General features: G+C 38.5%; 1 protein-coding gene across 1 annotated transcript in view; it reads left to right on the forward strand.

Moving 5' to 3' along the window:
* Positions 1-25,549, forward strand: part of RSRC1 (arginine and serine rich coiled-coil 1) — a 367,121-nt gene that overhangs the window by 279,539 nt on the left and 62,033 nt on the right. The window contains exon 10 of the mRNA XM_074192717.1: positions 24,662-24,730. Within this exon, the coding sequence (XP_074048818.1) occupies positions 24,662-24,730 (69 nt within the window). The remainder of the gene's footprint in view (positions 1-24,661; positions 24,731-25,549) is intronic.

Below are 25,549 nucleotides of genomic sequence, written 5' to 3' on the forward strand. Positions count from 1 at the left end.
ACGTCTAAGACTATCCAAAACAGACCTAGTTTCCATTTCTCCAGAATCCACCTGTCTTCCATCTAAGGATGCTGCCATCTTCCCAGCATCTTATTCTTGGAGTACTTGGCAAAACCTCACTCATTCTCCCCCCACATATTATTCAGTACCAACTCTTGTCATTTCTACCTCTTCTACATTTCTATGCTATGGAATATGTCTCCTCCCCATTCAAGCAGCTACCATCCTAGTTCAGACTCACATCATCTCTTGCTTGGTTTGCAGTGTCCAAAAGACAGCAGTTAGCAATGTAGGACTGAATCTCAAGAGAGCCACTTGGACTGAATGTCTTGATCTGTTGATCATCTGCCTAAAAATAATAATCAAACCCACGAGAGATAATGAGATTGTCGGGTGAGATAACAGAATGAATGAGAATAGGGCCCAGGTATTTGTTGTTTTCATCATCATTGTTGTTATTGCTTCTTTTTATTTCTACATTGACCATCCAGTAAAATATTTGTCTCATTCTTCAGAGAGTTCTTCACCTCCCCTCTCAGGAGGTAGATGGCATGTTTCGTCATGAGTTGTCTAAAATACTGGTTAGTCATTAGGCTGCCCAGAGTCCTAACTCTTTTAGTTTTGTTTGTCGTCATTAAATTGTAGTCACTGTATAAACTGATACTCTTCACTGTACTCTACATTATTTCATATGTCTTCCCAAGTACTCTGAAAATTTTCCCCTTCATCATTTCTTATAGCACAATAGTTTTCCAGCGTATTTCTATACCATAAATGGTTTGTCTAGTCCCATTTTATGGACAGCCTCTTATATTTTCATTCTTTGCCTCAAAAAAAAAGCTATAAATGTTTTCATGTATATTTGTCTGGAATTTGTTTTGCTAAGGACTAAGTTGTCCCTTAATCTTGTTATTTATTATTCAATTTTATCTAACTCTTTGTGAATCCCATATGGGATTTTCTTGGCAAAGATCCTGGAAGGGTTTGTGGACTAAGGCAAACAGAGGTTAAATGACTTTTCAGTGTCACACAACTGGATTTGAACTCAGCTCTTCCTGACTCCTGGCCCAGGACTCTTATCTTCTGAGCCACCTAATTGCTTCTCCCTTATTCTAAACTCCCTCCCCTTTCCCCTTTCCCTCCTATTTTCCTGTTAGATGAAGCTTATTTATGTACCCAGTGCTGTGTGTTTGTTTATGTGTTGTGTTGTGCTTTGTGTGTGTGTGTGTGTGTGTGTGTGTGTGTGTGTGTGTGTGTGTTTCCCTCCTTTGACCAGTTTAGATGAGAATGAGGCTCAAGTATCAGCTGTTCCCTTACCTCTTCCTCATTTACACAGGTGTGTGCTTGCACAACCTAATTATGTTAGTTAATTTTCCCTAACTGTTCTTTCCCTTCCTCCCACAGTATATCTCTCCCCCCTTTCCATTGTTTTCTTAAAACATCAGAACCTAACAGAACTACTTCCAGGCCTTTTCTAAATAGACTTCCTCTATGACCCATAATTATAATAGGATTCAGAGAGTACACATACTTCATTCTGTCATTTTTTTTTTTTAGGTTTTTGCAAGGCAAATGGGGTTAAGTGGCTTGCCCAAGGCCACACAGCTAGGTAATTATTAAGTATCTGAGACCGGATTTGAACCCAGGTACTCCTGACTCCTGGGCTGGTGCTTTATCTACTTCGCCACCTAGCCGCCCATGTCCTATCATATTTTAATATTAGTAGTTTACCCTTGTTAGTCTTTTATCATTGTTTATTTGGGTTTATAATTTTATTTTTTTTCACTCTTGTCTTTGAACTCCAAGATTTCTACACAGCTCTGTTCTTTTCAACTGGAATGTTTGATAAGTTCTTTATTTCATATAAAGATCCATTTTTTCCCCTGTATGATTATGTTCCATTTTGCTGGGTAAGTTATTCTTGGCTATAAGCCTATATCCTTTGCCTTCTGGAATATTGTATTCCAAGCTCTCCACTCTTTTATTGTGGTGGATACTAAATCATGTGTGATCTTGACTGGTTCTTTGCACCGTGAATTCTTTTTTTCCTGACTGTTTGAAGTTTTTGATTTGGTTTTGTTTTTACCTAGAATCTCTGGACTCTGGCTTTGATATCCATGGGAGTTTTCATTTGGGGATGTCTTTCAGGAAGTAACCAATGGACTCTTTCTCTTTCTTTAGTTATGAGAGATTTGAAGTTAAAATGTCTTGTCATTGTTTTAAAAGTTCTAGAGCTGAGAAAGTGAAAAGGCTTGAAAAGAAGAACCTAGGCATCCCATTTCAAGACATTTTAAAGTTCAAATTCTTGGAAGAGCTGAAACAAAAGTTTTTAAGCTCCTGCTTCATCGCTTCCAGGAATTTTAGTTGAATTTGTCCACAAACTGTCTCTTCCTTTGGGGCTTTCCTTGTGGGCATTTTGAGGTCCTTCTCTCAGATTCCAGCTCAAACAGCATCCAGGCCATCCTAACCAATGGCTCTTTTGAGTGGGATTTTTGCCATGGTTTGTTGGGGCCCCCTTTCTGTGGGAGCTGAGCCATGCCAGGCTCTGGAGGGGTCCTGTCCTGCCATCCTCCCTGGCTAGCCAGAGTCTGCCTAAAAGGGGCATCCAGCATGACTGTCATGGCAGCAGAATTGGTACATCCCAAGCCCCCGGGAAACTAGAATCCACGCTCATCCTGAGTCCCTGAACATGGCTGCTATTTTGTTCTATTACTGAAGAAGTCAGCTGCCCATGGTACCGGACGCTGAGCTGAGTGAAAAGCAGAATGCCGCCCCTGCCCTCGAGGGGCCCCAAGCAGTGGGGAGAGGGCATCCAAAGCTGTGTCCATGCCAGCTATGTTCAGGATGGACAAGGGAGAGTCATCCAAGAACAGGCTGTGTCCTTAGAGAGGAGTGGGGGGGGGCAGGCGGGAGGCCAGCTGGGGTCCCAGAGCAGTGAGTACTTGGGGTGATGGGGGACGTGGGGAAGAGAGGAAGAGTCCAGAGTCCTTTGACTCCTTTGTCTCCAACGTTTAGAGAGTTCCTCTTTTGAACCCCTTTCAGCAATTTTGTCAGCACTAGTTGTGTCCCATTACCTACACACATATTCAGTTCTTCTAAAATCATCATCCTTTAACTTATCAAACCCTCCCCTCCTCCCCCCACCTTCCATCCCTGCTCTTCTCTGAGTCCACTCCCAAGTGTCCATATTACTTAATATCAGCAGGCCTTCTTTCTTATCTCAGTCACCACTGTGACTTTTCCAAGCCTTTTTATCCCTCCTCAAGCTTCCCATAACCTCCTCCTTCTGACCTTGCTGGGGTTTTTGCCCAACCCTCCCATTCCTCCCCCTCCTCACTTCCCATCTCCCAGCCACTCTCTGCCTTGACTTTGGCTCACATGAAGAGGCCTTTTCCCTGCTGAGACAAACCCCTCCATCCTGGCCTCTCCAAGAAATCACTCCCTCTCCTATCCTCACTCTCATGACTGGGGCCTCCCTTTCCTGGACAGTCTGGTTTATGAGCTCGTCATCCACCTGAAAACTTACTCTACAGAATTACTCACATTGCCGCATCTAGTGGCCTCCTCTTAGTCCTTGGCCTCTCTGCAGCCTTGGACACTGTTGATCACCATCTTCTTGACAATCACTTCTGCCTAGGTTTTCACTGCCTTCCTGGCTCTCCTCACATATCCAGCCTAGACTTTCTTTCCTCACTTCCCCTGCCTTATATAGGGACTGATTGTCAGGTTTGCGTAGATTCAAACATGTCTGCTTAAAAGTCCATAGTCACTTTGTGTGACCATCGCAGTCCAGTTCACACTTCTTTGCCTGATTGTTGAAGGACCTCCACAACCTGATGTCCCCCTACCCTCCTATCTCTATTTCTATCTTGTCTCATATTATTTTCCTCCATAAACTCTGTGCTCCTGCCAAACCCACTGTTTTCTGTTCCCTGAATGAATGGGCCAGGCTTTCCCACATCATTCACAGGAGAGACCTTCCTCCTTCTCCCTGAATTCCTGTACATTCTTTAAAGTCCAAACCAAATGCCACCTCTTGCTGGAAACTTTCTCTCACTCCTTACTCCTACCCCTAAAAATAACCTTGCTCCTCTGGTTTCACATTGTGCAATTTTGAAGTCTTCTGAGGGACTTTCCAAATAATATTAATTATTATAATGATTTCTTTTTTAGACTTTAAACTTTCTTCTCTCTTATCAAAACTGTTTCTCCTATCTGAAAGTAGTAGGCGAGAGTTTTTTAGTGAATTAACTGAATGAAAAAAAATGACAAAGAATATAAATACCTCGCCTTAAATAATCTTATTTCTACCCCATCAATAAAAATCACTACCATGGCTAGACATAGCTTGCCAAGTAGATTAATGATCTTAATTACATTTGCCATTTAACTTTTATCTAATGTGTGTTATTACTGTGAACTATTGAGGATGCTCATTTTTATTGTTTGACCACAATCAGACCAGAACATAAATTTAAATATTGTTCTGAAAAACATATGTATTAAACTAATTATGCTTATCATTTAGCAAAATACTAGTATAGCATTATAGCATACATAGAATTTTATGTCTGAAAATAATCACAGTGATAATTTTGTCCTAACTCCACATTGAACAAATGAGGAAACTGACTCAGAGGTTGAGTGTCCAAGGTCACATAGCTCCTTTGGGCCAGAGATAGGACCAGAGTTCCATTTCTCTCAATGACCTTCCAGCTTAGAACCTTTTCAACTATATAATGTTGATAAGCACATAACTTGATAAGATATTTTATTTCTGTATTATTTTTCCCATTACTAAACATGTCTTTCAGTTCTGCACAGAAGTGCATTTTTCACTCTCCTAGAAGATTTTTTGAGGTAGTTATCAGTAACTTTTTATTCCTAAACTTTGTATATATAAATTTTATATATAAAGCATAATTTCTTGAGTCTAATAAATAACAAATCATCTATTATCCTAAAATACTATTGGATACTAAAATAATTTTCTAACTATATAATCTACATAACCTGCACATAACCTACAAGCACATAACCAGTTTCCATTGAGTTAAGGATTCTACAAACAAAGATAATTAGTCAGTGCTTTGTCATCTGTTCTCCTATTTGTCACATTCCAGCAGCTTAGGATGGTAAGGAACATTGTGAAGGTAAATTATTCTTGTTGCGCCACCTAGTGAAACTTTTTGCTTCTATAGAACCAAAGGGATGAGTCTCTCCTCCTTATCCTCTTCCTCCTCCTCCTTCTCCCCACATTCTTTCTCACCTTTGCATTAACTAACCCCAGACAGATGCCCTCAGCAGAAGCCCCAGAAGAGCTCAGCTTTAGAAAACTAGAGTGACCAGGGGTTTTCTTCTTGATATTTTACTTAATCAGACTCCTTAAACTCCCATATTAGCACCCATTTTGTAGTATTTCTTATCATTATAGGATAGATCATTTTGCAAACTATAAAAGATTGAGGCTTTTAATTATAATGTTATCCAGTTTATTAAATGATCTCATTTTATTAGATAATATGACAGAAAAAAATGAAATATTCAAAATGGATATTATTTTAAAAAGAATCAAAACTATATGTAAAGAATTTTAAAATATGTTCGGGACAGTCTTGTCTGATATTTTTCGTTTGTTTTGTTTTTGCAAGGCAATGGGGTTTAGTGACTTGCCCAAGATCACACAGCCAAGTAATTATTAAGTCTGAGGTCTGATTTGAACTCGGCTTCTCCTGACTCTAAGCCAGTGCTTTATCCACTACACCACCTATTTGCCCCCTTTGTCTGATATTCTTGAAGGAAGAACAAAGTTTGATAACTTTTGTCTTAAGTGGAAAATAGCAAAAGTAATTGAATACTACCTGCAAGTATATTCTTTGGTTTGTGACATGGATTAAACCACCTGCTTTGATATGTGTATGTGAATTGGATTTAGACATAATTTTTGTGTGAAAATACCTTTACAGCTCCACTCCCCAACAAAAAATAACATTTTAAATTCTCACAAGAATGTAGAAACTGTTTGTCTTTTCAAAAGTTAATCTTTAAATTCACTCATCAAATGCTGAGGTAGTAATTTTGAAAGGTTATGATTGTTGCTCCTGGTAACAATAACCTCCCAACATAACCAGAGACAACATAGCCTGTGTCAAGGGCCCTCCCTGCCAAAAGCCCCAAGGTGATAGAAACCTAGAGAAAAATTTTGTAAGCTGCCAGAACAGGCAACATTCAGACCTGGGCAGACCCTTGCACTCTGCCCTGGGACTCTAGAAAGTTTCAAAGATAGAGCACTCTAACCTCAGAAGTCCAGGAGACCTGATATCTGAAGATTTAGAAACCCATGGGACCTGGAATGAGAAAGCAAGACCCACTACCTCACAAAAAAGCACAAGAGAATTTCTTGGCCCAGGGAAAAGCTTCAGTTCAGAAATTAAACTGGAAAAAGGAATAAAAAATCCCCTATAGAAAAGAACAACTTCATAACAGGCAGAGACTCAGGGAAAAAAAAAAGATGGATTTCCTACAAGGACTCTTAACACATGAATTTTTTTTTTAGATGAAATGAAAATTCTAGAGGGATGACTTGGAAGTAGAGTAAGTAATATAGAAGGAAAATCAGTCAGTGTTACCCAAGAAGTGGAATCCTTGAAAACTAGAATAGACCAAATGGAAATCAGTGATGAGAACCAGAAATACTAGAACAAAATCAAAAGATTGAAAAATATAAAAGATTGTTAGATGTCAGAGATAAAAAAAACAACTGACCTGGAAAATAGTCAAGGATTGATCATTTAAGAATCATTGAACTCCTTGAAAACTCGTATTTTTTTAAGCCCACATGAACTAGAACCAGAGGGCATATTGAATATAGAGAGAATTCAATGTTCATGTCCTAGAAGAAATTCAAAAAGGAAAAGGGCAGAAAGGTCCTAGGCAAAATTCAGAGTTCCCATGTCAAAGAAAAGGTATTGAAAGTAGTTCTTCCAGTGAACCATGATCAGAATCACACAAGACCTGGCCACTTCTGTTAAGAATGAGAAGAAATCTTGGAATTCCAAAAAATAAAAGAAATATTTACAATAAAGAATAACTTAGAAATAAATTGCCAAAAACTTTCAAAGCTGCATAAAATGCTACAGAAGGAAAATGCATTTTAATGGAATAGTGGACTCAAAAGTACTGCTAATAAAAAAAATTAGAACTGAGTACAAACCCTGAAATACAGGAGTCAAGCAGAACTTTCAAAGGTAAATTTATTTGAGCATTTAGAAGATCTTCAATGATGATGTGGTGTTTATATTCTAATAGTGAGGGGAGAAATATAAGTCTCTTTAGAATTTTTAGATTTGAGTTCTGTTTTGGAAATTTGAAGGAGGGGAAGGGAGAGTAAAAGGGAAAAAATTAGTATAGAAAAGAGGAAAAGAAATAGAACTTGTCATTTTTCATAATTGGGGTATATTCGAAGATAATAAAAACATGGAAGAAGGGTAGAGAGAAAATTCATCAAATGAATTTCACTCTTATCCAAAACAGATGAGAAGTTGCTGATTATACTTGCAAAGAAAAGGAATGGAATATGGTCTTGAGAGACAATGATCCTTACGGGTACATTAAAAGGAAAGAAAAGAACTAGAATAAAAAGGATACCTCTCCTTTGGGGAATAATTGAATAAATTGTGACATATAAATGTCATGGAAAATTATTGTGCCTTGAGAAATGACAAACTAGATGATTTTAGAGAGTTCCAGGTAGCATGAACCAATGCAGAATGAAGTCAGTCAGAATACTCATTTGTACTCAGTCAATAATATTCGGAAGAAAAACCTTTGAAAGGCTTAAGAATGTTCAATGCACTGAGCAGCCAGTCTACAAGGAATCTCTGAGGAAGAAGCATCTTAACCAAGAAATGAGGGAAACAAAATTCAGAAACATAGTTTTGGACATGGCTACTGTGTGAATTCACTTTGTTAGACTGTGCTTATTTGTTACAAGGTTTTTTTTTCTTTTTTCTTGGTTTTCTTTTTTTTTTAATTGAAGGGTGGGGAGAGAGACAGAGAGACAGAGACAGAGACAGAGACAGAGAGACAGAGAGATCTCATGCCATGAAAGCATCTTTTTAAATGCCCAGAAGGGAATTCAGAAAGAAGTACAGATAAGTAGAACCATTTTTAAATAACATGAAATTCATTATTTTCTTTTAAAGTAAGTGGTATGAAATGGAATGCACTTTGTGTTCTGTGAGTATAGAAATTATTTGTCCTCTCTTTTGATGTATAAGTTTAGAATAAAAATAATTTAATTTTTTATTTTTTAAATATTCTTTCTTATTTTATGATAAGCTTTTTCAGGAATAGAAATCTCAATTAAATGAAAATGGTTCATCCAAATTTTAAAAAAAAGGAATAGACTTCCCTGCCCACTTACATGTGAGGACAACAGAATGTTGATGGGCATTCTTAAAAAATATTCAACTACTTTCTTTCCTAGGGAGAAACAGGATACTGTGGTGGACAAAATTGAATATTGGTTTGGATCTAAAAAGAACTGACCTTGAATGCTGTGTTTCATGATTTTTGACTTCGGGCAAGTCATTTGACCTTTCTCATCCTCAGTTTCTTTATCTGTAAATGGAAATACGTCTAATTTAAAGCTCAGAGGATTAATGTAATCATCAAAAATGACTTAGCTCAGTATAGTGAATTTATTTAAATATTCAGTGATTCCAGATCCAGTAGTACCTTGAGTTATCATTTTAAATATTAAATACCATTGTATAATCCTGAAGATAGGGCTAAAAATATGCTCTGCACATTTGGTTTTTAAATAAATGAGCATTTTTTTAAGACATAAAACTTGGTTTTATTTAGAGGATTCAACACTTGAGCTTCTTTTTAAAAAAATCAGCCTGGGAATTCCAGGTACCATGGATCTAGTATTAAGTGGGGGACTTGTAACTGCAAACCAGGAATGTTAGGCTTTAAAATCAATTCAGACCTGACATACTTCTGCCGTTAATCTTCAAAATGGTCTCATCCTACAATTCCTATTTCAGAACCTGACATATGTTCAAAGTTCCAAATCTATTCCAAACTAGTTTTAAAAAACTTGCTCAAATCAAAAGATCTAACAAATTGGCATGACTGAGATATAGTTTTTGTCCTATTTCAATTCCAAAATCCTTACCAAAAATATAAATTAGAAAAAGGACTCAAACATTCACACATACTGATGGCTTGTTCGGTCACCTCTTGTATTCCTCTATTCAGTCTAGACCTCTACAGACAGAAAGGAAGTACAAGGATAATTTTTTCTTTCATCTTAGTGGAAACCATGAGTGTATTTTTCTAAAGATGCTTTCTTCATCTTTTTTCTAAAAGTGAAATATAACAGATGGATTTCTGGCTAATTGTTTTGAGATTTATCATAATAATGCTAACTCAACATTTTAAGGTACATACACTGCCCATTACTCCCAGTAAGAACCCTGTTCAATTGGTGTTTCAGAAGCTCCAGATTTGGATATTAAGGCTTTCTGTGTGAAAGTCAGTTATTTAAGGTCACATAGCTAGGAGGTGTCAAAGCCTTCTGGCTTTGACAACCTAGATCTCCTGCTCCATACCAGTGTTCTTTCCACTATACACTTGAACTTTATTATAGCATTGTACTTCAGAGCAAATTTTATTTTTAAATGGATCTATTTTAAATCTGATCCAAGATCTCACCCCCAGAAACCCAGGAAAGGCATTCTAATAAAGTTCTAATAGTGACTAGAGTAATTCTACTAAGATCCACTAACTCATTTATAACATTTGTAGCAGACTGTCCCTTGATGTCCCTATAATAGCTCAGGTATTATCATCCTCTTTTAATATACCAGTCAATGAGCATTTATATTTAATGAGGAAACTGAGACGCCAAGAGGTGAAACCACTTGCCCAGGGTGACCCAACTTGTACCTGTTGGCGCCAGGTTCCCTCCAAACAAACCCCTCCTGCCCCTCTCATGGCTATTTCTCCACCATCTCACATGGGGCAATCGTGACAGTATTCTAGAACCTCCAAATGGGGAAGGGGATGTTCTAAATATTTATTTCAGAGTACACGGTGGGGGACATAGGCGCTGTCCAAGCCTGCTGTGGTGCAAGTAATCCAGGCAGTGAACCCATGTGCCCAGAGGTTCCAGAGACAGCTACTCTTCCCTAATAGCAAGAAAAGGCCTCCTAGAGTCTTGAGGTAGGCTCCGCCGTCCGATCTCAGACTTCTGCTTCTGGGAGGGCAGTGATGTTTACCTTCCCTTTGGCTTCCTGGGACCTTGCCCTGTGTCTCGGATGCTTTAGACCAAGATGGTGGGATAGAATTTATGACCACACTTTATTTTTGGACATGTCAGTGTTCTCTGTGTTATCCCTGTAAGCACATCTGTTTCTTTGTTTGGGCTGTTTGTTTTATTTTCTCATAGTTCCTAAATAAAGATTAACAAAAAGTTAGGGAAAAACACCAAACTTGATGATGCTACACCAAGAATCCAGAAGAGTTGGATTTTTCAGCACAAGCCCATGAGCTCCTATGTTTGGAAACCCATTCCAGCTCTATATTAGAGGACCAGAAAGCCAGGAAGCCCAGCCCTCCCCTCCTTCAGGCCCTAGCTTCACCTGACTGGTCACCAAAGCTCAGGAAGGGCACACTTTGAACCAGCAGACTCCTCTGTCCCATCTCTGACTGTCACATATTGGTATAGATCCTTAGGTTTATCAGAGCAGTGTCCCCATCCTCTCAACAGCCCTCTAGGGGGAAAAACTACAAGACTATGGTCCCTTCTTTACAAATGAAAAACTGAGACTGGGGAAGGGTAGAGGTGTGGCTAGAGACTGTCTCCAGGTGGGCTTTGAAGCAGAGATCCTCCCAACTCCTCTTTGCTTTCTCCCATCCAACTGCCTCTCCAGTCAGAGTCGATCCATCCTGTAGCTTCTTCTGTCATAGTACAATAGAGTACATTTGATGCTGTCAGATCCATGGATGTTCATTGTAGTGATGAGTTTGGGGGTTTGTTTTTCCTTTGAATATCCTGGGAAGTTCTGACAGTAGGATTGGTATGACCTACATTGATAAATCAGCTTGGGTGTTTCACTAAAAATCAAGATATTTCTTGAATTTCCTAACACTTTGGGGTTTAGGACTACAAGGAAATATAATCTTTTTTGTTTTGTTTTGTTTCATATCCAATGATTCTTTCTTTTTGGAACAAAATCTTTACTGTAGAGTATGAAGTCCATGAGCTTAGAATAAGATGTGGATCAAGTAGCAGAAAATTCCAAGAGGTTTTAGTGTTAAAGCCAGTCTGATCAGTACATGAATTTTCTCTTTCTATGCCATAATTTGCCCTATAAAGATGTTTGGCATTATATTCCATCTTTTTAAAGTATGCTAAGAAACTCCTTTTATATACATTTTATACCGTATTTGTGAAATGTCTTGCTAGTAAAAATATATTTAACCTGTTGGGGAGAGGGAAATGAAAATCCTTTCAATTTCTCTTTTGAAGATTTATATTTTTTACTGACCAAGTAAAATTATCTTTTGATTATTTTCCTAGTCTTCAGCCCATTTGCAATCTACTTTTTCTTTTGGGGGCTGATTCACTTGCCCAAGCATGGGCATAGATTGTGATTCTGATTATTAAAAGATACCGGTTTTTTCCCCCTTTCTCTTCTTCCCTCCATCTCAAGTTGCCATGGCTTTTGTTTTATTCACCGATCATTTAAGAGAATAGAACATGCTTCTTCATGAATAGGCTAGTAAAAAGGCAATACACTGGTCCAGTTTGCAGCTTACTCTGGAGAGCAAGGGTTTCATTAGGTGCCTAGTTTTCACTGGGCCAGGGAGTAGAAGTCTCTGAGATCATTCCTAAAGCAGGTCACACTAACAGGATCCTACAGTGGGCTGCCGACAGAGAAAATTTGCATTATCATTTTCCCATTTCAGTTACATGTTCCTTAGCATCATGGCAGCCAATTAATAGAACTTTGGTCTACCTGCTCTCTCCTAACCTAATCTATGAAACCACCTTGTGGAGAGGCTTCTTGGGCTCGCTGTGGGGTCGAGGGGCCAGGGGAGGTGTTGCCTCTGAGAGAGAGAGCCGATTCTCAGGGATGGTAGCCCTGTGGCAGCAGTACATGTGCAACATTTTTCTTTGAAGGAAGGACAGCACTTTATGCATATTTTCTCACTTGATCCTCTCCACAACCCTAGGAGGTAAATGCTCTTATTGTTCCCATTTTACAGCTAAGGAAATAGGCAGACAGGGACACAGAGCAAGTAAATATGTGAATCTGGATTTGAACTCATCTGGATTCCAGGTCAAACACCATGCCCTGTGCCACCCTGCCTAGAGTCACCAAATGAAAATGCTTTGGACTAGCTCTTGGGTTTGAGATTTGTTGTTGCATGGCCAAACAAAGGCCCCAGTGCCCCTTGCTACTAGGGCCCTTCCTCTCCCTGAAAGAAGTTTTAAATGACTTCATGAGCAGGGCTGCTATATCCTGAAGTAGTTGCCTTTTGTTTCGAAAGGTTTCTAATTCTATTAGAAACAAATGTCACTTAATCCATCACTGTTTTGACTTAATGATGAAACTTCATCTGACATCAAGGTTTCAGGTTGTTTTGGTTGTTCTTTGTTAAGTGAATCTTTTTGCCAAACTGTATAAAATGATTACACTGTAAACAAAGGCAAATGGTTGGACTCTTTGAGAAACTAGAGAAGGAAAAAATAAGATTGATATTGCTATTTACTTATATGGTACTAATGAATCTTATCTTCTCTCCAGGTCTGATCATTACATATTTTCTATTTTCACATAAATTGTAGTCATGTGATTGAAATACTTTTTTATTTTTATTTTTTTATTTTTAGGGTTTTTTTGCAAGGCAATGAGGTTAAGTGGCTTGCCCAAGGCCACACAGATAGGTAATTATTAAGTGTCTGAGGCCAAATGATTGAAATATTATTAATGAAAATATATGGGCCTTCCTATTTTGTCTACCAAGTCCAAAAACTATAACATGTTATTAGTAAACATTCATAGCACATGGTGGGTGGGGGTTTGGTAGAGTGACTTGGTCCCTTGGTCTGCCTTTCTTTTATGACAAAATAAATGAGTAAACAGAAAGTAGTTTGATGTTATTAGCAAATGGACCTAAATTATCTAGTGTTCCAAACTTATCTAATGAAAACTATTGCATTCTGACCTTTTGCTGCCACATTGTACTGAAAAGTCACTGAGTTGAATTTCTAGACCTCAGTTGATCAGTTTGCAAAACAGAAATATTTATTCTTTTGTCTTAGAATCTTATTAGATCTAATTTCTGTTTTAAAATTTCTCCATGAGTTATTTCTCATTGAAATGTATAAAAGTGTTAATCCATTTATTAGACCCCAGGTCCCTTTGGAATGTATGATTGTGGGGCTCCCACCCCATCACCAAATGGGTCAAATTCCTAGGCTTTGGAAAAGTGTTAGAATATGTTTCTTGGGATGGGAGTTGGTTGATCTACAGTCTAACCCAAATTTAAGGAGCATAGAATCAAACTAAGAAAGAATATCAAATAAGGATTTCTTTTTATCTTGAAATTCTGAAGTAAAAAATCCTATATTGCTTTATCCAGATTCTAGAATGTAGCTAGTTGTATGCAGAGTGCTGGAGCTGGAGTCAGGATGCTGATCCTGGACATTCAGTTAACTTTTAGGTGCCTCAGTTTCCTCATCTGTCAAGTGAAGGGATTGAACTTGATGACTTCTAAAGTCCCTTCCAACTCTAATTATAGGATCTGATACAATCTTAACTCTATAGCAACTCAGAATCCTCTGTTCTTATAGCATATTTAGCTAAAATATAGATGTGTGTGTGTGTGTGTGTGTATGTGTGTTGTCCATAGAGTTCAGTTCTTGGCATTTCCAAATTTGCTCTTAGAAAAATACTTTTAGAGTAGGAGGAAAGTCTGTGGGTGAGCACCAGGCATGTTCAACCTAGAAGAAGAGTAGTCTGAGTTCTCTGAAGACCATAGGACTTTGCACATCAAAAGCTATTAGATGTTCACTTTGCCGTCTTAAATCATAACTTGATCTGTTTGATTCCTTCATTGCTATTGGAGCACAGGATCTTTGGGAGAAATACCCTCTCTGCTAATGAAACTGAGGAGCCCCACTGCAACGAGCCCTCCGGAACCGCACATCTGTTAGACACACTTGGTAGGACATTCGGCATGGAAACTGATCATCAAAGCCTTTCTAATAAATGACATAGGAAATTCTCCAACAGAATTTTTAAAAATATGTATAGAGACTTTAAACTCCACATAAGATTGGAAAATATTTCAAATTTTCTGAGGGGGTGGGAAGCAGACTGCAAGAAATTCAGGTAACATAAGATAAAAGAAGGGGGCTGGGGATGGTCCTCTGACAAGGGGTCTTCTGCAAAGTCTGCAGAAAGTAATTTAATTTCATTAGCAAATGGACCCAAATTATCTAGTGTTCCAAAGGCACAGTGGTCCCCATCCCTGTGCTTCAACTAGAAGAAGGGACAAGACCAGAGGACAAGACTAGACTTCCCTAGCATTCCAGCTTGTTTTCACTGGAACATGGCCTTGGTCTCTGCAGTGTTTCAGCATCACCTCCTTCCTCCTAGGGTCATTACCATATTATAGAAGTAGCTGAAAGGATTTCTTCTGTCAGTAAAGAATGTTGAAGTATCATGAAGTCATTTAGCCATATATAGAGTAAGAGAGCTTTTGAAGGAACCAGTTGGATAGTTCCAGAAGTTCAGAGTAGCTTCTTCTAACATATGTAGACAACCAACCATGAAGCCTTTTACTTTTAAGTTTGCTTCCAACTTCTGCTTATTCAAAGAGAAATATTTTTTTAAAAACCTCATTAGCAAGTCTTAGTATTAGTATAACAGTCTCTATTTCCTCATCTATAAAATGGAAATAGCAATGTCTATGATATACATGATGATGAGGAACACCTGGGGTGATATATGGCATGTGCTTTGAAAACTATGTGCTACATAAAGTCAGTTACTATTAATACTATGATTAATTTTTTTAACTCCATGAAAATTTTATTTCAGATGGCCCCCATAATATTAATATGATATTCCAAAACAGTTAAAATAGTTTTTTAATTCCTTTCTCTCCTTTTCTCATAATCAAACTCCTAAAAGCAAAAGAAAACCTTTATAAGAAATATACATAATAGGGGCATATAGGTGGTACAGTGGATAGAGCACCACCCCGGGAGTCAGGAGGACCTGAGTTCAAATTTGGCCTCAGAGCCTTAGCTGTGTGACCTTGGTCAAGTCACTTATCCCCACTGCCTTGTAAAAAGAAAAGAAAAAGAAATACACATAATCAATAGAAACATTCCTTATTGACCACATTCAAAAATATGTCTCATTCTACATTTTAAGGCCATCGCCTGGTAGGAGGTGAGTAGCATGCTTCATCTTCATTCTCTGGAGTTAAGATTTGTCATTACATTTATCAAAATTCAGTAGTCTTTCAAAGTTATCTTTCATTACAATGTTTCAGCCATGTCTAAATTGTTTTTCTGATTCTACTTACTTTCCTCTGTATCAGTTCACATAGGTCTTCCCGGCTTCTTCCAATTGTCTATTTCATCATTTGTGTCTCAATAAGAATCTATTATATTCACATCATAATTTGTTTTCCATTTCCCAAAAGAGGGTTACCCCATTAGTTTCCATATTTTTGCTACTAAGCATAAGATATCTTCACTCACTCATTAGCAGAGCTCCAATTTATTGCATATTTTGATGGACATGAAAAAAGGGAATAATGAATGTAATAGAATTTTCTTCTTTTTCTTTTTTTTGACTATTAAATTTATACTTTTAATCCTTTTGATTTCAAGTAATTTGATTTGGCAAACATTCCCTGGCAATAGAGTACATTGTTTTTGTGATTTTGTACCTGGTCTCACATGAATTTCCAGGGTTGAGAGATAAAAATTCTTAGATAACAAATTTGAGTTCAAATCTCATCTCAGACACTTACTAACTGTGTGTTCCTGGGCAAATCACTTAACCTCTGATTTCCTCTGACTCCTCAACTTAAAAAGGAAATAATAATAGTGCTTATCCCCCAAAGGAGATCAAATTTGTAAAGCTCTAGCCCTTAGCAGAGGGCCTGGATAGAGTAGGCACTAAAGGAAGGCTGGCTGTCCCTATTGCGAAGATGCCCTTTTCTAGAAAGGCAGATCCTCATTACAGGTCCCAGGCTGTGTTCTTTAGATCCATTCCTTGTTCTGGGCATTATACTGTTACTGCAGGTACTATAAAATGGGGGGTGGTAAAAAGTAATCCCTTCCCTGGAGGAACTTGAACTCTAGAGGGGAAGACAACATTCCAACCACATACAGGGTCTGTGTAGAAAAGATAAACTGGAGATGAGTTCTGAGGAGAGTCCCGGTGTGCTGCAGCTGGTCCATGGGGCTGAAGAGCTGATCGTTAAAATGTCAGTAGGACTGCTCAACCCTTGGAGGCCACAGATGCTGCAGATCCCAGCTTGGGATAGGATAATTTCTATTGTCTATCCTTAAGAAAGAAGAGTTGTTGAGCATTTCCCAGACCTCTGGATGACACAGACATTCAGGGGGCCTGGGAAAGCTCTCTTACAGAAGGGGACTGTCTACATAAATCTCAAAGGAAGCCCACAAAGTCAGGAGAAAGAATTATCAAGATGGGGAGTGGGCAGTTCAGATGCTCAGATGAGGAAGGTGGAACATCTTGGGAGAGGGTCAACATCATGCTTGTGGTTTTGCTGTTTATTGATGGGTTTACATTTCAAAATACAGAAGCACTTTTAATCTTTAAAAGAGGTATGAAAAATACCACAAAAGATCTATTAAGTGTTTCAGTAATTTTCAATGAATTTTCTAGGCTAGCATTATGAGGAGTTAGAATTGTTGATTGGTTGATTGATTGATTGATTGAAAAGCTTTCATTAAGTGCTGTTGGATGCCAGATTCTGTACTAAAGAGCTGCTTAATTGTTAGTTGGCTTAAACTATGACATATCACACACACACACACACACACACACACACACACACACACATTTAGAAACATTGAGCTCTAGCAGTATCTTTTGACAGCTGCATAATATTTGTAGTTCAAATGTATACTAGTTACCTTTGGTTTTTCCACTCATTTGAGGAGATATTTTGAACAATTATCCAAAACAAAATTGAATGATAAAATGGAGTCAGATAAATGCGATTTAGTGGATTTTACTCTTGATTCTGTCTTTGTTAAAGGAAGGGTTAGAAAACATGAAAAGAGTTAACGCTATGGCTAAGAGGAGGTGGGGTGTGTGTGTGTGTGTGTGTGTGTGGAGGGAGAGGGAGGGAGGGAGAAAAACAATGGAATATGCAGAGAAGGCAGCCAGACGTGGTGTTAAATGCTTTAGATGAACTGGATATAGTGGAGAGATGCAATGAAGCTCCCTGGTCTGATGGGTCTACATTATCCATTGTGCTCATGCCTGGTGACTAACTTAGAGATGCAGTTTCAGGGGCATCACTTTCTTAATTTATATAGATTCTTCTTCGAAGACCAAAAGAATAGCAACCTACAGCATTCACTGTTATCTCTAATTAATATGATGCACATTTTATATTTTTTCAAAATAACTTATTTCTTTAACCTTTCTTAAAGTAGTCCAATATTAGAAATGTAGAATATTCTCTTCTAAATTTTTTTCTTTTTAGAGTAAATTTGTAAAGTAGTGAAAATATGTGTCCCATTAATTACAGAATTATTTCGGTAAATTCCAGTATTCCTTTCTGAGATAACTAATAAAGTCAAGAATTTGCTCCAAAACCATATTGTTAAATCATAGTTATGTGTTTTCATACAAGGTACTCACATGTTTCCTTAAGGTAGGAAACTTCCAAATGTGGACAGTGCCTCTGCCAATGCAGATCAGCACCTTTTTCCATGGCCAGCCTTCTTTGAGAGTTGCCTAAAGCAATGAGACAGTGTTTGACTTCCATGGGTCATACAGCCAGTCCTCCTAGCTTGGAGGCCAGCTTTCTTGACCCTGGCCTGCTGGCTACCATAATCCTTTTTCACATTTTTTTCAAAGTTCTTAGTGTTTTTTCTGAAGTAGGAACACTAGCATCCTTATTGCCGTTCCTTCTGTAGATACCCCAATTTCACATCTTTCTCAGGAAATCACACATTAAAATATTAACTGAGTCATTTATCTTGCTCTGGTCTCTGAAGTCTCAATCATCTCTAAGATCCCTTCCAACTCAAAAGCTCTGACTTTTCTGATCCTGCTTCATAAAAGTAAGCTACTTACTTGGATAGATCAGGAATCTGCAGCTTTTTAATAATGATTAATAATTAATAATAAGCTGAATTTGGATAGAAATTTGGTTGTAAATGTCCAGTTTCAAATAACTGTTACCTTTAAAAGTGATTAAATACCTAAGGAATGGGCTGGGAAAGGGGTACTGGGCTTGGATTCCCTGACTTTCTCGATGCTGTGTGACCTCTAGCAAATGACTTTAGCCTTTTGTCATTCATAAAATATGCATGTGTCAAGCAATTTTAAATTCTTTGTGAAATCATGCAAATACTCTACAAGTCTTATGTTATTTATATTTGTTGTATTGTAAAATGTAGGTGTCCCTGGTGATCATAACACATTGGAATATTGTGAGTCACCCTTTTAAATTGTTGGAAATAGAAGAAGAGAATAAAGTATCTTGAAATAGCCTCAGATCCCAGTTGGGCGTGTTGTCTAAGAACTGTGACCTAGGTTGTGGGTGGTATTCTCATCCTCCTTCACATATCTCCTGGTGCTCACTGCCAGAGCAATGTATTCAGGCCCAGGTGCCACCCTTTTGAGAGGACATTCATGAGCCATGGTACAATCAGACCAGAGCCACTAGGAAACTGATGGCCCATCTTCAGACCACAGGAGAATTATTTGAAGGAACTTAGGATATTTGGCTTGAACAGAAGAAGACTTGGGGAGAATATGATGACCATGACCCCAGAGGACAGAACTAGGAGGGGAAAAGAGCTATCGATTAGTGTGGTGAGGGGAATGAGAGTGAGGATCTCTTCCCAAACTTTCTAAGAGCAATGATCAATATATGCCCTAGTTTGGTAAATTTTTCAGAATAAGCATAAACAGCACTGGCAACTAAAATAACCTTTAAAACAGGCAGATTTCCATTATTCTACTGTATCCATTTACTGATATTTCATGGCCTTTTATAGTGGCCTTTTATTTCACTCTTTGATACCAAACTTTAGTCTCTGAATTTCAGGAAGCATTTTTTACACCATCTGCAAATACCTCCCCTGTTGCTTTCCCAGGGACAAGTACTTCCACTTGCCACAAATTACTCTCACATTCTAACTCCAGGCCCTCTAGCCTCTTTCTGTATACTTTCATTTCCTATACAGAGACTTCTAGGGGATCAGAACCATGCCAATCGGGTATTTTCATCTGGCAAGCTCCCAAAATGGTAACTTGGGCCTAGAGTCTTTTCAGCCAACTCCAGATGTATAGGTTACCTGCCCCATGTGCAAAAAAAGATATATACTGAATAAATCAGAGATGATCCAACAGAAAGCACTATAGGGAATGGAGAATGGCTTCCCTTAGAAGGTTGGATTTTAGGTTGGTAGAAACTAAGTCAGGTAGGAGGCAGATATGAGGAGGGAGAGAATTCCAGGCCTGGAGGGTAACCAGTGAGAGCACTCAAATTTGGACAGGGAGGATCTTTTGCAAGCAGCATCTAGGAAGCCACTGTCACTGGATCCCAGTCTAAAGTTTAAGCTCCAATTTGTAGAAGGTGGCCAGTTACTGGGGGCTTTAAAAGCCAAACAAGAGTTGATAGCATTGATGTAGTAATAGTCAATTGAATGGGGGAGTAGAGGGAGAGTGATATGGTCAGATCTTCAGTTTAGAAAACCCAGTCTGATAACTGAGTGATAGACGAACTGGTGGGGAGGCCCCTGAGACAGGAGGTCAACCGTAGCAGGCTTTTAGCACAGGTGGATGATGATGATGCTCACCCAGGTGCAGAGTCGTGTCAGAGGAGAAAAGAAGACTTGTATGAAGGGGTTGAAATGATAGGTCTTGGCAGCTGATTGGATATGGGGCTGGGAGAGAGCAAGGAAAGTCAAAGAAGACACCGAAGCTGGATGACCAGAAGGAGAGTGGTAACCTTGACAGTAGAGTGCAGTTTGGAAGAAGGAGGGCCTTGGAGTGAAGGACAATAAATTGAGTTTTGCACATGTTGAGTTTTAGATGTCTGCAGATCTCCTTTTTGAGATGTCCAGTAGGCAATTGGAGATGCAAGACTAGATGTCTGCAAAGGGGTTAGGGCTAGCTAAGTAGGTCAGAGCATCGTCTCCATAGAGATAATTGAATGTATGGGAGCTGATGAGATCATTGAGTGAAATAGGAGAGGGAGGAGAGAAGAGGAACCAGATCAGAGCTCTGTGACCTGGATGAAAATCTAGCATGAGAATGAGGAGCGGTCAGATAAGTAGAAGAACCTGGGGAGAGAGAAGAGTGTCCTGGACTGTATGAAAGGCAGCAGAGGAATCAAAAAGAGTGAAGACTGGGAAATCTAACAGTGATTTGGCAATTAAAAGGTCAATGTTGACCTTGGGGAGAACAGTTTGAGGGAATGATCAGGTCAGAAGCCAGGCTGCAGAAAATTAATAAAAGGGGAAGAGAAAAGGTAGTAGAAATATTCATTACAGACCCACCTTCTCAAACAGGTTAGCCAGAGAAGGGAGAAGAGTGTGAGCTGGATCCAGTGAAGGGTCTTTGAAGATGAAGAAAACCAGGGTATATTTGGGAGCTGAAGATAAGTGAGAGTGGGGTGCCAGAAGGGGCAACTGTCTGAGAGATGGGATGGAATAGGCTCCCTTGGGCACCTAGAGGGGTTCACCTTGGCAAGGAGAAGAGCAGCCCATCATGGGAAATGAGGAGAGGAGAAGAGGGAGTGCTCAACAAACAGCCTCTGTGTGTGAAGTGAGACTGGAGGCCAGGTTCTGAGCTGAGAGGAAGAGACAGAGAGCCATGGGAAAGTAGAACTACCGCTGGCAAGGGAGATAGCTATGGGGGTGCAAAAGGAGCACAGAACCCTCCAAAAGTCATGCATCTTTCCTACACATTCACCTCACTTCCCTCAAAATTCTTGTCTTTCACTTCTTAAGAGAAAAAAATAGAATTTCCAATTTATCAGCAACTAATTAGGTTTCCACTGCTCTGACATGGCCCTGTTCTCATTCTCTTTCTCTCTCTCTCTCTCTCTCTCTCTCTCTCTCTCTCTCTCTCTCTCTCTCTCTCTCTCTCTTTCTCTTTCTCTTTCTCTTTCTCTCCCCCTCTCCCTCCCTCCTCTCTTCTTGCAGGTGATTCTGGAATCTCCACCTGTAGCCCTCTTCTCTGCCCCATGCCCCATCCCCTCTCTCTCTCCTTAACCGCTGGCCCTCCCCCCAGGGGCCACACTGGGTCTCCCACCTCCACACCTCTATACTTGTTTCCCCCTGTGGGCAGCGCACCTCCTCCCCTCTTCTTAGATGTCACATTTCCTTCCTGACTCAACACAAGCACCCCTTGCTGCCTGTGGTCTTTCCTAATCCCTTCCAGCTTCTTTGGTGACCATAGACCTGTTGTAGAGTTACTTGTCTGTCCAAGGGCAACTTGTCTGCTATTAAAGTGGAAGCTCCTTAGATCAGGAAATTCTGGTTTCACTTCTCCTGATAGCCTTGGCTTCGATGCAGCAATAGCATATAGTTGGTGCTTAATAAAGACATTCTTAGTTGATGGAGTCAGTCAGTGAAATTATTCAAAATGATACACCTCTAGAATCAAGAAGATGTAGCCAAGACTTTAAAGGTTTTCACTGCAGCAGGAAAGAATTAAGCTCGGGATGGAAAGACCTTCCCATATGTCAGAGATTTATGTTCAGTAGCGTGATGGGGACTCCCTGTCCTTATACAGACTGAAACCCTATTATGACTCAGTAGACTTTTAGAGTGGTTATTTTCCAAATTATTTATTTCAGCATATACCTGCCTCAGTTGGCTGGGCTGGCCTTCAGTGTCAACCTTTTATGAGAATCCTACCTAAAACCCGTCTACTTCCTTGGTAGAGCCTACCAGGGCTGGCATTGTATAAACCTTCAGGAAATGAGGGTCACAACAAGAGAAGTAAAGCTTCAAAATATAAGGTTTCTTCAACCCAATGCTAACGATATAGCCACAACCAGTGAGTGATAAAACTTTTTTTTAATTAAATAATACTTCCTGGAGTAGAATTTTGATTGACTCCTATTTGAAGGTCAGGGATTAAGGAAGATCTGCTATCAAAGTTGCATTTTTTTCAGAGTATAGAAAATCCAAAGAATTTTATTCCAATTTCACATGGCAAACAAAGACAGTGAATAGTATAAAAGTTATATATCCCTGATAAATTTCCATGAAGCAAATAAAGATAAGACTTAAATATTCTAATATCACACAATCTTCTAGATTCCCTCATCAAGACTGTTTAAATAAGTAAATTTTCTTGAACCTGTTCTTCAATTTTTTAATAGGCATAAGATAGAAAAAAAATTAAAGACTATTTTAAAATATTTGATTTTTTGACTTCCATTTATATCTTGCCCATTTTAGCCAGAAAAAAATTAATAATTTTTGACATAGTCAAAGATATTTTAAAAATCTCTGTGTAGCTAGAAATCTTTATTGGAAGCATTAAAGCTCAATTATATGAAATATTTAACCATAGGATAAGAGCTATTTGAAGTTTTAAAAAACAACAGCCATATAAAACAATATTCCAATGAATTGTCCACGTACAGCAACAAACCAATAAGAAAAAACAAACTAGCATAGTGAAATAGATAAATCAAATTTCGGCAGGGTAGTTTATTGAATTTAAATTGCGCCCAGTTGGCCCAAGAGCTATATATAAGCAATCCATCTTGCGTTGTTAATGGAAGTTCTTGAAATCCACCTGATGTTTGCATTATTAAATTTCAGGCTAATGAGCTCTGCTAATACATATTGAAGACGGTTGTAAGGAGGAGAATGTGAATCTGAGCGGGATAATTGGAAAGAAACATAAGCTGAGCATTTTACATGACTCAAGGGGTATATCTACAATTACACTTATAACTAAAATTGAATTTAAATGGAATTTCTATTATCCTTTTCCTTCTACCAGGGAGAATAAAGTGTAAATGAAGTAAATGTCTTTAGAGTTACTAGTGGTTTGTTTTTATTATCTAATTTAATAGATTCTTGCAATGATAGAGAGTGTCAGAAAAGTTTTAATATTTCATGACATTAAATGTAGTTTATGTATAAAAAGCTTTTAAAAGGAAACAGGTGTCTCTCTAATTGACCCTATCACTTCATAACACCATTATTTAGGTTGTATATTTTAAGAAAGTGCCCAGAAACATCAGACTTTGAAGTATAATATTCATGTGGCCTACAGGTCATTCCTTTTTGCTTCCTAGGCAAGCTAGAGGTTTCTAACTCATGTGATACATCTTTAAAAAACACCCAGAAATATGTAGACAAATAAGGATCCAACACATGTTTATTTTACACCAGCACTTACCAGTACCTCTAGTGCTTCTGTTACAGAGTATAGCCCAAAGTTTATTGCTGATACTTTTGATTATTTCTTTTTCTTTTGACAAGGCAGTGCTTTTTTTTAACTTAATATTTCATCAACTATAATGTTATTAGAGACTTATTTTCACTTAGTTCACTCATCAGGCAGTGAGATGGCAATAAAGGAGAATAGCTCCTTTGAGACATTAATGCTTTGGAATAAATGATGTGCTAGAACAGAAATTTAATTAATTTACAGAGTATATTGATGGTCCCTTGTTACTGTGCTGTATATTTTTAATCTTCTTTAACATCTGTAGTAAAGTATTTGAAAACCCCTGCAGTTGAGCAACTAGTAGATAATTAAGTAATAAGGCAAAGTGGTTTCTAGAGGGGAAACGATTCTTTTTTACTGAATGCTGTCATAACAAGAAGAAGATACTACCACTCTGATTTGTAATGCAGAAAAAAAAAAATATGCCACCTAATTTGGTACTGTGCTGCCTTTGCTCCTGCAGGCATCCTAAACTTGAAATGGGTTGGGGTCAGAGAGCCATTGTTCCGGTTGAAGCCCAATGCCCTAGACTGACAAATTATTGGTTCAGACAACCATTACATTTTTTGGTGTTGGACCCATTATTCCTTTTGACTTTATCTTTCACAGCAATTTGTTTTGTTCATAAGTCATGACCATGAGGAATAAAGTGTCACTAATTTGATGGACTTCAAGGTTCCCAAGTGGTGGGGTTAAATTTCCATCTACACAACTTAGGGTATTTTGTGTGCTTAAGATAGAAAAATACTCAATTGATTTTTATTCCCTTTGCCTAATAAATTTGATCTAGAAACACAAAATGACCACAACTCTGACCACCTTAATGCTCTTAGTCAGCCTGAGTTCATCCTTAGCCTCCTGAGCCATGGAAACCCATGTCAGAATGAGCATCCAATAAATCTTAATATTTTCTCATTTTTTTTCAGCTAAAGCCGATGAAGCCCTGAAAGCCAAAGAGCGAAGTGAGGAAGAAGCAAAAAGAAGAAAGGTAGAAGGTACAGTACTTGTATATTTATTTTATCTCAAGAATTCACCAATTGGTGGCACCCCTGGCGCAGCTCCCTGGGAGAGTGCCACTGACAGCTTCTGTATGTCACCAGTCTTTTTGCCCCCTCTTCAACATCAGCTAGTCATTGCTAGAATATTAAACCAAACCGCCTCAGTTAATTTTTTTGTTATAATGAAGATATTTTGTAGTCTGGTCCTGTGATTTCACCTCCCTCTCCCAATAAGATCAGAAATTTATCTGGAATTTAGAAAGCTGCCTAGCACCCTGGTAGTTATGTATCAAAGATAGGATTGGACCCCTGGTCTTCCTGACTCAAAGACTGTACTCTCCATCTCCATCTGCACTGTGCAGTATTGCTGCTCAGATGTCTCAGGAGTGCACAGAAGTACATTGGGGAAAAACTTGATATGAGTTTGTAAGATCATATGTAGTTATTAAATAGGAGGCATCTTGCATTTATTTCACAAAAGAAAAACTATTCTTTTAATTAACTCATTGAAGGAATCGCCCTTTTTTCCTTTTACATTTTGGAGTATGAAGATGAAGCAGCAGCTAAGTTCCTAGTTTTTTTGTTGTTGTATACATTTTCTCATGTGTTGTCTGGGGGTTTGAAAACTATGAAATTAACCTCCTGAGCATGATTAATGAATGTTAGATATATTGAATTTCTTGAGTCTGGCTGCAGAATTCAGCCTTGAAGTGCATCACCCTCCACCCCAAGATATATTTGGTGTGTGGCCATGTAAAATCGGTCTGAAGCAGTACTTGAGACTCAGAAGCACAGGATCCTAGTCTGTAATCTACT

This window comes from Macrotis lagotis, chromosome 6 (genome assembly GCF_037893015.1).
Source record: "Macrotis lagotis isolate mMagLag1 chromosome 6, bilby.v1.9.chrom.fasta, whole genome shotgun sequence".
Lineage (NCBI taxonomy): Eukaryota > Metazoa > Chordata > Mammalia > Peramelemorphia > Peramelidae > Macrotis > Macrotis lagotis.